The following is a 13,165-nucleotide window of genomic DNA, read 5'->3' as shown; positions in this document are numbered from 1 at the left end:
GTATGAATGCTTTTATGGACCTCTCCAGGCAAGACAGGGCGGAGCTTCCTTTGCAGCGATGATACTCTTTCTCCACTCCTTTATCACCCACCGTATATTGATATCAAGTCCTGCTTCTTTACTCTCTCAAAGATGAACTTCAGCATTCAATGTCTCTTCTCGTCCATCCCGCGTCGACCAATTCCAGTACGTACTTTCAAACAGCTGACCTGATACTTCTGACATCCAGCAACGTCAGTGTACACTGTGTACTTCATCCTACATTTGATCCTTTTCACACCCGACAACATACCGATACCAGCATGAGATGTTGAAGATGCTATTAAGAACGTCACATCATATTTGTGGATACCTAAGCTCTCTCCGTCTTCGCTTTTACAGTCAATCTGGAATCTCCTTCTTTCTACTGTCTCGTGTTTACTCAAGTCCACATTGGCGGGCATGGCACCCAGTTCTATATGGTAGTATAAGCAAACGCGGCCTCTCCCGACCATCTTAATGTAGACCATACCGGCTCCCCTGCCTTTGTCTCCATTCATCACGCGGTACGAAGGACCTGATATTCTCAATTTCTAAGGCATTCTGGTATCTCGAACTTATTGCGGGTTTTCTCCCAACCTGCATCTCTCCGTCCTTTGGATTGTGAGAAGGCATCGATCTTTTCTAATCAAGAATGTGTACTTGGGTGTTATCCCCCGCTCTACCTCCCAAACCGTGGCTCACTCATAGTCCTCATTCACTCCCGATTCAATAACACCTTCAGTTGTCCTATTTTCTCCGCAGGATCGGCCTTTCCCTACATCAGAGCTGCATTATTTACACCCACATGGATCCTTTAGAACTTCCATTTGAAGGCTCAATTAGCCATCCACAGTCTTCTCCTCCACCTCCACCAACACCGCTAACAGTCTTCTTCTCCTCTATCTACCGCAACCTGCCTACGGTACACCTAAGATTTGAAGATTCAGTTTAAGATTAGTAGATCTTCAAATCCTTACTGTTATCCTCATCATCGTCGTCCCCTTTTCTCGTCGTCCCCTTTTCTCGTCGTCCCTTTTCCTCATCGTCCCCCTTCTCTGTCCCCCTTCTCTGTCCACCTTCTCTGTCCACTTTCTTCACTCCTTTCCCCATTGCGTCACACATTGCGAAGGTGCCCAGCTACTTCTAATCCACAAGGTGAAGTCTTATGCTCCCTGGCATCGTATGCCCGTTTGTGCCTACCCTTAGTCCCATTGTGTTATATCATGCGAGTACGACTGAGGTCTTTCCTGTGCTGCGCGTTATACCCGCGTGAACCCTCCAGAGCATCACTATTTAAAGGCACGCTCAGCTCCAGACCATCCTAACTTATCTCCTCCACCAACCACCACCACCATCACCAGACGACCTTTTTCTCCTTTATCTATCACAAGGTGAGTACATTACCCCTTTCTTACATCATCACTCAAACCATTCTTACTAGCCTTGCCTGTTGCCCTCTTTCCTATCGCATTGTGCCCTACAAGAACAATCAAGTGTGGTCTTTCCCGCGCTGTGTGTTCTCCTCACATGACTCCCTCAAGAGTCCCTCCCGTTCATGCCTTTTGCCCTCTTTCCTAACAGGTTGAATCCTTCAAGAATGATCAAGCGATCTTTCCTGTGTTGATCTCTCCCACGTGACACCCTCCGACCCTTCTGCTTTCTATAAAATCACCCTCACAACTCCTCACCCCTCCCTCCTTTCTTCCACCACAACCACAACCTCATTTCCAATCACTAGGAACCTTTTTTTTTCCGATTCATCTCTCACAATATAACATACCACAGTACTGACCTACATCACACAAGTCTTTTGATACTTGAGTCTAACGTTGAGGTTAGCCTTTTTCCTTCCCCCCTCCTTCTTAGAACGACCAGGTGCGGTCTTTCCTGTTCTGCCCGTCACTCCCACCCACGTGACTCCTTCAGAGTCCCTTCCACCGTCTATAAAGGCACCCTCACATCTCCCCTCCTCCTTTTCACACTCTCTCACCACAACCACCACCACCGCCACACCAAGGTAAGTCTTCTTCCTGGTGCCCCCGCGCACCTTCCCCATCCACAGTTCTGCCTCCCTTTTCACCCTCTTTGTCACGTCAGAAATTGCAAGAATGAAGCCGCGCACAGATTTCCTCACCCTGGACGCGCCTTCTGTCACCTTCGACCTCTGACTCCTCCCACGACCCTGCCACAACCTTTGTCAGTACCTGACCCAGTGTGTCGTGGTGTTCTTCCACCTTACCATACCTCAAGCCCTCGACTTTCTCCACATTTCGGTCAGTGTCTCATCAGCCTGCTAACCTCAAACATTCCAGGCTCAACCAGCACCCTGAAGCTGCTACGACCTTTTGTCTATCACAGGAGCACCCTTCCCCCCAAGGCGATCAATTCCAAGGATACTTGCACGCCTCTCCGCATGTCAATCTAGCCAGCTGAGGACTGCTATATATACTTGAGGTTAACGTCCAGAGACCTCTTCCCACCAACCAACCCCATTGTGCACTCAACTTCACCGTCACTCTCATCCAACAATGGCGGCCCTTTCTTCCAAGACAGCCCCGGTCTGGGCTGACAACCGTCAGGCTCTTTGCGACAGCGTGGGCTACTACAAGGCGCACGAGAGCAGCATGTACACCAACTCAAAGATCGCCCGAGGCATTCTCATCAACAAGCATGTCTCTGTGCGCGATATGCTTAGTGCTGAGGTCGTTATCACCACTATGTAAGTCATCACCATCGTCCTTCCACCAAACACACTAACATGGCATCAGCGGAGGTGGACGGAAGAAGAATGACGATGGAGTCTACGTTCGCACTGAGTCTGGCACAGCTACTGAGTCTCTTGTCAAGGCTGCTATCGCTGCCAAGGAGCAGTATCTGCCTGTCGCAGTCATTCTTGGTAAGTAGCCAGTCTCCCCAGTCTGTCTCAACCATTTACTAATACCTTAGCAGGTGACCAGTATCCCCAGGCATCTTTCAAGCCCAACCGTGTCTACAATGTGCTGGACTTCTTCTCCATCACTGACATCTGGTCTGAGGTTGACACCAGCACCTCTGAGGGTGTTTCGATCTGGAAGGTTCGGCTCGAGAAGACAGACCGGAGCACGTCATCTTGGTGGGCACCCGAGGCTCAGCCAACTGCTTCGACCCCTGGTTTTCCCCAGATGCCGCGTACATGCACGAGCTGCAACACCGATTCCAACCAGATCTTCTCTCAGGCCTGGACTTGTCTGAATGGCAGATGCGACGCAGCGTTTGTTTTCGCCTCCAACATCAGCGTTCAAGATCTTACCTTCGCCTCGCCCTGCGCCGCTCACTTGGCCTGGTGTAGACATTGCCATGAGGGTAGCAAGACGATCTTTGCTGATGGATGGACTTGCCTCAACAAGACCTGCGAGGCTTACTTCGAGTTCCCTGCTGGTGTCGTCAAGAAGTCTCTGACTTACTCAGAGAACTTCCTCCAGGAGCGAACCAACAATGTCCTCCCAGCTGGATTTCTCTTGAAGCCCAACCTTCCTGGCACAGCGGCGAACGGCTCCCTGGGAACGGAGAAGTACATGCGGGTTGGCATGGTCTGCCCCAGATGTGGCTGCTGCTCGAGACGCAAGTTTTGGACAGGCTGGGCTTACGAGGCCTCAGACTGCGACTTCGTCTTGGAGGCTAAGCCTGCACCTTACCCGTTGAGCCATGTTCACGCCGAGGAAGACCGTACTTCCAAAATGGTCTTCTCAAAGCCTTGGACTGCCACCCCTCAGATCTTGCAGAAGACCTACACTGCGAATGGATACACCGCCGAGCAGTATCTACTTCCTGACCCCATCAAGAACTCGGTAGTTCTTGGATCTGTTACGGTCTTCCGTTCGACCAGGGCCATCAACGCTGAAGTGGGCGGCCCGGACGACATGTGGCTCAACCTTCTCCATGAGACAGCCACGGACAACTTTGGTCTTCAACGAAACCCTGCCATCCACCCTAACCGTGAGTCATTTCATCCCTCTCATCAGAACTTTCTGATCAGAACTGAACTAACATATCGTAGACCCTAGCGAGAAGCTTACCCGCCACTTCATGCAGAATTGGGGTGCTCCCTACAAGTTCGCTGTTGCAGTCGCTTCGAAGCCCTTCAGTGAGGCGCCCAACTCCATCATCGGTGCCCTCAAGCGGATGCAATGGGCTGGCAGAATCACTGTCGACAAGACGAACGCCTCATTCCGGGACGCAAACATTGACGCGGTTCGATGCGGAACCATCTCTTATGAGTTTGTCGACTTCAACGAGGTGCTGTCTCTGGGATACATGGAGCAGGACAGAATCAGCGTAAGTATTTCAAGATCCGACCATTCTTCTTGCGGCTAATTCGTTCTTAGTTCCACGACGATGGTGAAGACACCCTGGGCCCTACAGTGGCCACACTCTCTCTGGGCAGCCCTGCGCAGATGCTCTTCCGCTCCAAGAAGAAGTACATGGGAGTCAAGAAGGACAGCCTTCCCTGTCTCAAGTTCCCTGTCCGCCACGGAGATATGGTGGTGATGCACGGAACTCGCATCCATCAGGCTTACGAGGTTTGACTACCCGTCCCTTTTTGTGAAGACTTCCATCTAACTTTGCTGTAGCACTCGGTCGACCCCAAGGGTATGCGTCGCTTCGCTTTGACATCTCGCAACATCGTCCTTGACACGCTGGATGAAGCGAAGCGGGCCGATGCCATTCAGAAGAGCATCCTGCCTGACCTCCCAGCCGACTGGGATTACCCCAAGCCTTCTCAGTCTAAGACGAGGAAGCGTGCCAACGACGAGGCCGGCGTCACTGCCGTCAACAAGAAGGCTAAGACCACGGCTTAAACACGATGAAGACGATGGTCCCGAGAGGATGGAACGATGAGGCGTACTTTGAGTTTTGCCGTTTCTGCGATTGCGTTTGCGTTTTCAAAAAAGCTTGGCACGGGGGCTGGTGCATTCATGAGGAGAGATTTCGTCATTAGAGACGATGTATCGGCCACATTTCACGCCAAATTACCTTGCTCTTAACATTATAGTATAGCTCTGCCGCCCTTTGCGGCTCTTTCCAAGTGGCATTTGAACACTTTGCTCTTAGCCAGATACCCAAAAGTTAGTTCGTTTAGTAGTGCAATCTGATTTTCACACAAACCCAGCTGCCCGGACAGTGTCTTCAGTTTCTCGTAGGAAGAAAGAATGCCTGAGCTCCCGTTTGCCATAAAAGTAGGCCTCAGCCTCTCGATGAAAACGGATTTCTGTTAAACCCGGCCACACGTGGCGACGGAACTAGGAAGTTGCCTAAATCAAAGCTGAGCGTTGAGACACATGTCTCTGGCGGGGTTCACCGCCCACGGGCACAAGTTCTCTCCGCCTTGTCGGGAGACGTGGTGCCGAGAGAGGGAGGGAGCTTGTTTAGACTTGAGCTCTAGCCGTAAGAGGAGCGCTCCGAACCCAGGCTACCGGTACTTTCCACTCGGCGAGAGTAGCGAGACGGGTGAAGGTAGCCTTCTTTCTACGGGGTCGTTGTTGGCTGAATCCAGCTTGTTGGATTGCTTACTGCCCGCACAGCCGGAAGGGGTTTGGCTGATGTCTCGGCGAATTCTCCGATTCTAGACCCTGAACAGAGAACAGTGAGGAGAAGAGAGAGAGAAAGAGGGAGAGACTTTCTTATGTAGGCGGCGCTTCCCGGGGGTAGATCAGACCCAGTTGCTTAGCTTAGAATTGGCTGAATGGATGGATTCAAATGGCTTCAATGAGATGAAGGGCAGTAGAGCAGATATGATGTAAAGTAATCGTTATTGGAATAAGGCTGTCTGTCTATTCTACAGAAAGCCACTGTTCGTCTTCATTGGTATCATAACGGGTCGTGAAAGCGAAGAAGAAGGGAAAAAAGGTGCCTGGCTGAACCAGCTCAGGCGCAACAAATCCAGGCCGTCCCAATGCAGCCAGTCCCCTACCCTACCCCCAATGCCAAGAAAAGATTCCACACTCCTCCCAATGCATGCATGCGTTACCAAGAGAACCCGATCTGCTCTTTTTCGAGTCTCATATGCAATCAGTTCATTCAATCAAAGCAAACCAAGCCAAGCCATGCTTTTTTTCCAGTCGCCCAAAAGTTTGCAAGCAAGGAAGCCACCCAAGACCAAGATGAAGGAAAGAATAAAGCTCAATGAAAGCATTTATCCAAAGAAAGGGTCTTGGACATTCCAAAGGACAGCCGCCAACGTCATGAGGCTGCCGACGAGCAGACAAAGGTCTCTAGAGTCGGAGGCCCAGGAGAAAGCCGCGGAGTGTGCGTCGCTCGAGGAGGTGGTGGACGAGGATGTGCCTTGTGTGCCGGTGCCGGAGGAGGAGGTCGTCTGAGAAGAAGAAGGTGTCAATGTCTTTGAGGTTTCTTGAGCAGTCGCAGCAGCAGTGGTAGTGGCAGAGACAGAGGTAGAAGCAGTGGGCGTGAAAGGCCCGTAGGTCGGCAAAGTAAAGGAGATTGAAAAAGAAGTATCGTGGGCGTCGATGGGTCCGGTCGATACTTGAAGCTTGGCGGTGGTAGTGGTGGTACTTACTGTCGTTGAACCTCCACTGCTGCTGTCGACGTCGCCCGAGGGACCCTCGCAGAGCCCGACAGCCGAGTCCGGGACGGGGCTCGTGCCCTTGCCGAGGGTGATGATCTGCTCCTTGCCGCAGTTCGAGGCCTGCGCGATGTGGACGGCCTGGTTGTCCCAGTCGAAGACGAAGTAGCCCGCGCGCAGGACGCTGTCGCCGAGGATCTGCTGGTCGCTGGTAGTGACGAGCCCGACGTAGCAGACGCCCGTCTTGGGGCCGATGTCGAGGATGAAGTCGCTGAGGGGCACGCGGAGCACCTTGCGGCCGAACTGGAAGGTGACGTAGGCGTCGCTGCCGCCGTTGGACAGGGGCGGGGTGCGGAGGTTGCAGTCGGCGACCCAGTATCCGTCGCTATCGGCTGTGGCCTTGAGGTCTGCGAGAATGGGGTTCGCGAGGGAAGGGTGGAGGCGGGTGAGCGTGGTGCCGGAGTCGAGCATCACGTTCTTGTCGTCGTCGGAGATGGTGTATGTCTTGGTCTGGGTGTTGGGCAGGGAGAGACCCAGTCCACCGAGCGTGACGGCAAGGCTGGGGTTCGTTAGATGAGAGAACTACACGGGATGAACTTTGGCAAAGGGGATGAAACTTACCGAGGCTCGTTGCGCGAACCGGCGATGAGGCGGACGTTCTCGAGCTTACCGATGTACTTTCCCTTATCAACGCCGCCAAAGATGAGAGCACCAGTGTCCGAGCCGGCGTGACGCAGATCGAGGGAGAAGGCGCGGACGTTGATGACGCCCTGGTCCTTCAGGCTGTTGAGAACCAGGCTGTAGGGCTTGCCAGGAGCGTAGCCGCTGCGCAGATCGGGGGCGAGGCCAAGGATGCCGGTTGCTATGCCGCTACTCTTGGTGACGACCCCGAAGGTCTGGTTGAGGACAGTGCCGGAGCCGAGGCCGATAGTGTCGCTGTAGTAGGCGATCTCGGCGCTGGTCTGGGTCGACGGCTGGGAAGGGTCGCCGTAGTTGAGCTTCCGGGAATCGAAGGGACCGATGGGCGGGGTCTTGCTGTTACGGGGAACATACTGGCCGGCGGCAGAGCACTGACGGGCCTGGCTGGCGGTGGAAGCGGTGCTGCAGTCGGGGTTGACCCAGAGTTCCGAGGAGCCGGTGTCGAGGAGGACCGTAACCTTCTGACCCGGAGTACCCATCATGACTATGAAGTGGATTTTCGTTAGTCGAGTTCCCAAGAGGAACGACCCTAGCGATACTCACTGTCCATAGAATAGTAGAACTGGCGATTGTTGATGAGAACCTCGAAAGCATCGCGCTTAGACAACTCGCTCATATCGGGCTTGACCTCGTTAACCGGAATGCTGAGGTATCCGTGGCCCTGGACGGTGCGGCGGCCGAAGTGAAAGGGCAAGGAGAAGGCAGTGACAGAGGTCACCGCGGCGGCGCCAGCGACGGCGACGAGGATTCCAGACTTCATCCTGTGCGACGCGAGGATGAGATAATTTTCTTGTTGACTCTGGTGGAATCCTGGGATTGTGAAGCTAGAGAAGGGAAGGTGAGGAAGATCCCTTTTGAATATTGAAGGCGATGAAAACCCTGAGGAGACAAGGCTGTCAAAAAGGGAAGGGAAGAGCTGCAAGTCAAGTAAAAATAAGAAAATAAGAATGAGGCGCCACCCCGGATTGCCAGCTTCTAGAGCGCTCAGCTTGGACCAGATGGTACAGGTCTGGCTGTGTTGGTGGTAATCGGCGGTGGGGTTGCCTGTTGTTGGTCGACGGGCGAGAAGGGTGAGGCTGCAGCCGGGGCTCGACCCGCGCTCGCACTAGGGGTGGTTGGCGTTGCTTGGGGCTCAAAGGTCGATAAAGAGATGGCCTGTCGTCATCGCCGTTTCCTTCTCGACATAACTGCATGCGGTTCTCTCTTTGCCCACCGTCCTCACTCCAAGTCTTCCGTCCCTTGGCCAGATCACTTTCGGTAGTTCTTCAGCCGCGTGGCCAAGTGATTCTGGACGTCCATCACTTCCGTATTAGACGGTCCCATCAGGGCGGATATCCACAAGCCAACGTGCCTGCTCCGGAGCCTTCTGCATGCGATCTATCCCCTGCCGGTCACTCCATGCGTTGCGCCAGCCACGCGAGGTTCTGGCCGACACACTCAGACATGTTGACAGATAGGGTCTGTAAGTGGTGGGTCTTCTTGAGATGCTGAAGCGCCAATTGGAGTCAATTCTGGTCAAAGTGATCGTCCTCTTCGGCTTCGACGAGGTTTTCGATTGACAGGAACATACAGCCATGTCTGGAATGTGAGACACCCTCCCGAACGCGGCAAGCAACGGCCTCCTCATGGCAGCCCCCATTGGCTACGCGCCCACCGCCTACTAAGTTTCTTGGCAACAGGTATCGTCAGAAGAATACCTGGATATTGGGTTTCAAGCCGTCATTGGGACACGCTGTTGGCCGTTGGCCAGACTTCTGGGAAGACCGATATTTCATGGTTACACAGACGTGCGTGAGCAGAAAGCAGTCGACACTTTCTACTGAACGACACGTGGAGACGATTCTATCACCGGCACGCTCAAGTCGATACGTGCGGGACTATCGCAACTGATGAAAACATGCTAGAAGTGAATCCACTTGGTATCGTTGAAAAGGTTGCGAGCCTCAGCCTAGCCCGGACCAAACTCCGTACGCAGTGACACTTATAATAGCGGCAACCATTGGGTAACTCCGCCGGCACTTGTCCGTAAGCTCATCATATTTGTATGGGGGTTGTTCGTGTCCGGATCATCCCAACTTTTCTGATTCGGTGAGCTCGGTGGACTACACCTTCCACACGGTGATCGAAGTGGGATCGACAATGGGATCCACTCAAACTTGAGTTGTCCGGGGTGCGTTGCATTGATTCAGGAACCAATCAGCTATGACTGACCCGACTTCATCTCTGCTGGAGAGTTGTCTTCGGAACCTTACTTATACTACGCCGCAAAGCCAAACACTTGATTGATGACCTAGTTGCGCTTGCCTGTTCAAAAGAGCCACGTCTTTTGCTCAATCATCCTGACCATGCTGTTGGATAAATTGCAGAGACGGCAACGATAGCCGATGATGGACACTATTGCTAGCCATCGGAAGCTCTAGATAGCCCCCTTAGGCTTGAAGAATGCCATGTGGCTTAGAACCACGGCGGCGGAACTTTGCGTCTGTGCCGTTTCTGTCCTCGACGTTGTCGCCAGCGGCGTCATTGGTGTGCCCCTCTGGCGCGTGGAGGCGGACACGTTGAGATCGGGACGGCGACGTCTTGGCGAAAGCAGAATGAGAGGGCACCCAAGTAATTTACGGCCGTTGTGACGATATTGCTCGCCGTGTGATGAAATCCGCAGAGATAGCTCTCACATCGTAGCAGCAGCCATTGCACGGTTACTACGCGGTGCCTCAAGGTGCCGTGTAATCCATGATGGACCTATGTTGTGTCAGCTGAGTGATAGCTGGACTCAGCTATCAAGGAGAGTGTTCGGAAAGAATGCTTATGACGGAGGGCCACTGGGCAGGCGACGGGAACGGTTCATAATGAGCAACCTAGTCGTCCGAGGTCACGTATGAACTCGGCATGTCAGCTGGCCGCCTGCAATTTGGTGTCCATGAACGGCGCCCCGTGTGATCGGCCGCATCGGGATCATCGGAGATGCAATGACCCCGGAGAGAGCGGGGGATGCGGAGAAGTGGCACACACGCAGATCGGATCGATAGATGATTGGTCGTGGATACGGTGGGAGATGCCTCGATCAGGCTCGAGCAGGACCATTTCATGTGGTCTGCTTCCTAAAACGCTCCTGTTGACACCCACCTACATGTAGGCGATGGCATGAAGTGGGTTGAGTCGTGCTGGAGAGGGCGGGAGCAGCGTTCTATGCTTACGCGAAGAACATGTGGTAGAGCAGCTGGCCGGGTGAGAGAATAATCCGGGGGAAATCCGGGTCGAAGTGGAGGCTTGTGGTGAGTTGTCATCATTAGAGGGGTTGAGGGGCTGTAATGTCATGTGGTGAGGGGGGGAAAGGACTTCACATGCCAAGATGCGAGCGAAGAATCAAGGGCTGCTGTCAACCAGAGGAGCTGTGGCAGCGCCGCTACTCCGATGGATTTGGGATTTGAATGATTGATCAATGAGGCGTGGCAGCTGCAGGTCTCAGTAACGACGAAAGGTGGGAAGACGAGCGGGACACATGTTGAGAAGAAGGGGAGAAGGAAATGGATGAGAAGAGGCCCATGTGGCAAAGCTAAGCTACTGGAACAGTTGGGAATGCGCAGATTGTGCTAGCGATGCGCGGGCGTGGGGGCGGGATGCCTTGGATGGGACGGGATGCTGACGACATGGGACGAGACGGCGGTGACTGCCTTCCTGGATAATTGGACGATGGGCAGGTGCCCTGATGTGAGGCTTGCAGAATGCAGCAGGAGGGGAGGTGGTGACAGGTGCAAGGAAGGAAAGAAGCACTCGGTTGAACGCTTCGACGCAATGAGCCCGGCCCTTTCCTATCTGCACAGACCTTCCATTGCCGACAACCTACTCGGCCATACCTTCACCGCGTTGCGAAATGCCTCATCTCATTCATATGAAGAAGAGGGAAGTAGCAAGAAGGGAAAAACGAACTTCTGCAGCGCTGCAGGTCTACCTGAATGAGCTAAAGCGGCTCTACGGGGGTAAGCTGCTTCGGAGGCTGCCTGGCCCGGAGAACAAGCGGAGGCCATGACAGAGCCTGTGTAGATGCGTCTGAGCACCTGTATGAAGTGCAGTCCGAACAGGCGGGATCATCCCAGGCATCTACCCGTCCCAGACTTTTCCAAACGTAACGCTCGACTCCCAAACACCTGGCAGAGACTGAGAGAACCGGAACGCCCAAAATAGAGGGAGGATCGCTGTATGTTTGGCCCCAAGCAACTGGGGCCACCGCATCGTGAGTTCGTCGGCAGCAGGTCTCAGTGCATGCCAGGGCAGGGCATAGCGGCGATGAAACGGGTGCCCAATGACAGTCAAAGGGGGCGGCAAAGTATTTGTACATGCATCTGCATCAAGTTGGAGAAACGGCAAGCGACAACCGCAATGGATGGTCAGGCATGGTGAGGCGAAGGGAGGTGTGCCTTTTCTTGGTTTCGCACAGCATCATGCTCGTTGGTGTCAGACAGCTTGGGTGTGGTAGCATTGCAGCTGTCTCTTCAGCTGTTCAGGCCACCTTGCCAATCCTGCCGGGTGGAAATGGCAAGGTACGGGTTACTTGTTTGGCGATTTTGTCGATACCTGACTTCCATTCTTTGGTCCTTTGTCTCGTATTGTTTGGCGAAGGTGGCCATCGTAATATCAACACAAGATACCGGTTCGGCAAATTGGCATTCCGCAATAGCCTTCGATAGTGCTCCCCTACCTACCCCGAATCTTGCAGCCCCGTCCATCGTAATGAGGTCTGAATACGCCGATACGGGTACGCTGTGGGAATCCCCCAAACCCCTTTTGCCCCTCTTCCAGCACAGGGCTGCAGGGATAGGAGATTCGAAGCTCAGACCGGGCCAGGCTAGCCCCCAAAGGGGCGACCGAGTGGTGGGAATCCCAGACTCCCTCCGTGCTGGAAGTGCGACTGAGCAAACGCGCGTTTCCGCCGCGAGCCGGTGCATCGGACGCTGGGACGGCTCCCCGAGATTAATCATTGCCATCTTCGCAGCCATACAGGTGAATGTCTCTGTCTGCGTCGCATCGCGTCTTTTCTTTCGCACATGCTTGAGACTCAGATACACGAGACCAGGGCACCTCGCCATGTGCATATCTTCAGGCATAGGTAGTCTCTGGCTCCTGCAGCGTAGGAACGATAGCCAACGCTTGTCTGAGCATGTGTTCCAGCTGCTTTTTGTTTTCAGCGGTTTCTCCTTTTCAGTAGGTGACCAGAACATGGTTGGAGACTCGATCTTGAGATGGAATGAAATGACAGAGTCAACCTTTTCCGATCATTTGATTTGTGACTCAACTGGCCAATAGCAGGACGACGCAGCTGGGTGATGACGACAATCACAGGATTGGAGGGTGGTGTTGTGGGCAGGTTGGTCCAAGGTATCAGTAGGAACTTTGCCGTAAGGTGGAAAACAACAGCAAGCTCACGTCGCCCGCCATCTCGGCCCATTGTTCAGCACCCACCTCCAGCTCCAGTGTGCTGCAGTCGTCAGTCCGCAGTCCGTCCGGCAAGCGCTCCCGCCCCGTGGCACCTCTCGCTGCTGACCTGCACCACTGTCACCTCCCATGTCCTCCACGACCTGGGAAGCGCGATTTTCACAGGCCAGCCACGTCCCTAATTTTTTCCCTTTATCCACCCGGGGCCTCTTTGGGGCCTTTCCTCTCATACGGAACCCAGCACGCTTCAATCTATCCACGCTCACACCCCCGGTCCGACTCGTCGTCCCCTGTGTTGGCTTGGCTTGGCTAGACCTTGACTGGAATCTGCTTCTGTCGGGTGTCTTGTCTGCCACACCCTTCCTTCGCCCGCCGCTGGTGCTACTTACGCCAGCTTCCACTTTATTTTCTCCAATGCCTTACTCCTTCCTTGCTTTTCGCGATCCTAACCGA

General features: G+C 53.9%; 2 protein-coding genes across 2 annotated transcripts; one reads left to right on the top strand and one right to left on the bottom strand.

Annotated features, from left to right (window-relative positions):
• Positions 1-2,549: 2,549 nt before the first annotated feature.
• On the top strand, positions 2,550-4,859 carry GCG54_00009315 (uncharacterized protein; the record flags this gene model as incomplete). Its single annotated transcript, XM_045409263.1, has 6 exons — positions 2,550-2,740; positions 2,790-2,917; positions 2,971-3,996; positions 4,058-4,335; positions 4,386-4,580; positions 4,632-4,859. 6 exons carry the CDS (start codon positions 2,550-2,552, stop codon positions 4,857-4,859), a joined length of 2,046 nt encoding a protein of 681 aa, XP_045256508.1.
• A 1,334-nt stretch (positions 4,860-6,193) lies between these two features.
• GCG54_00009314 (putative aspartic-type endopeptidase opsB) lies at positions 6,194-8,039 on the bottom strand (the record flags this gene model as incomplete). The annotated part of the gene is made up of 3 exons (XM_045409262.1): positions 6,194-7,139; positions 7,202-7,763; positions 7,823-8,039. 3 exons carry the CDS (start codon positions 8,037-8,039, stop codon positions 6,194-6,196), a joined length of 1,725 nt encoding a protein of 574 aa, XP_045256507.1.
• Positions 8,040-13,165: the final 5,126 nt, after the last annotated feature.

The sequence above is a fragment of the Colletotrichum gloeosporioides genome, assembly GCF_011800055.1.
Source record: "Colletotrichum gloeosporioides strain Lc1 chromosome Unknown consensus_117, whole genome shotgun sequence".
Taxonomy (NCBI): Eukaryota; Fungi; Ascomycota; class Sordariomycetes; order Glomerellales; family Glomerellaceae; genus Colletotrichum; species Colletotrichum gloeosporioides.
Note: the sequence above shows the minus strand (reverse complement) of the source record. Positions and strands in the feature narration are given on the sequence as shown.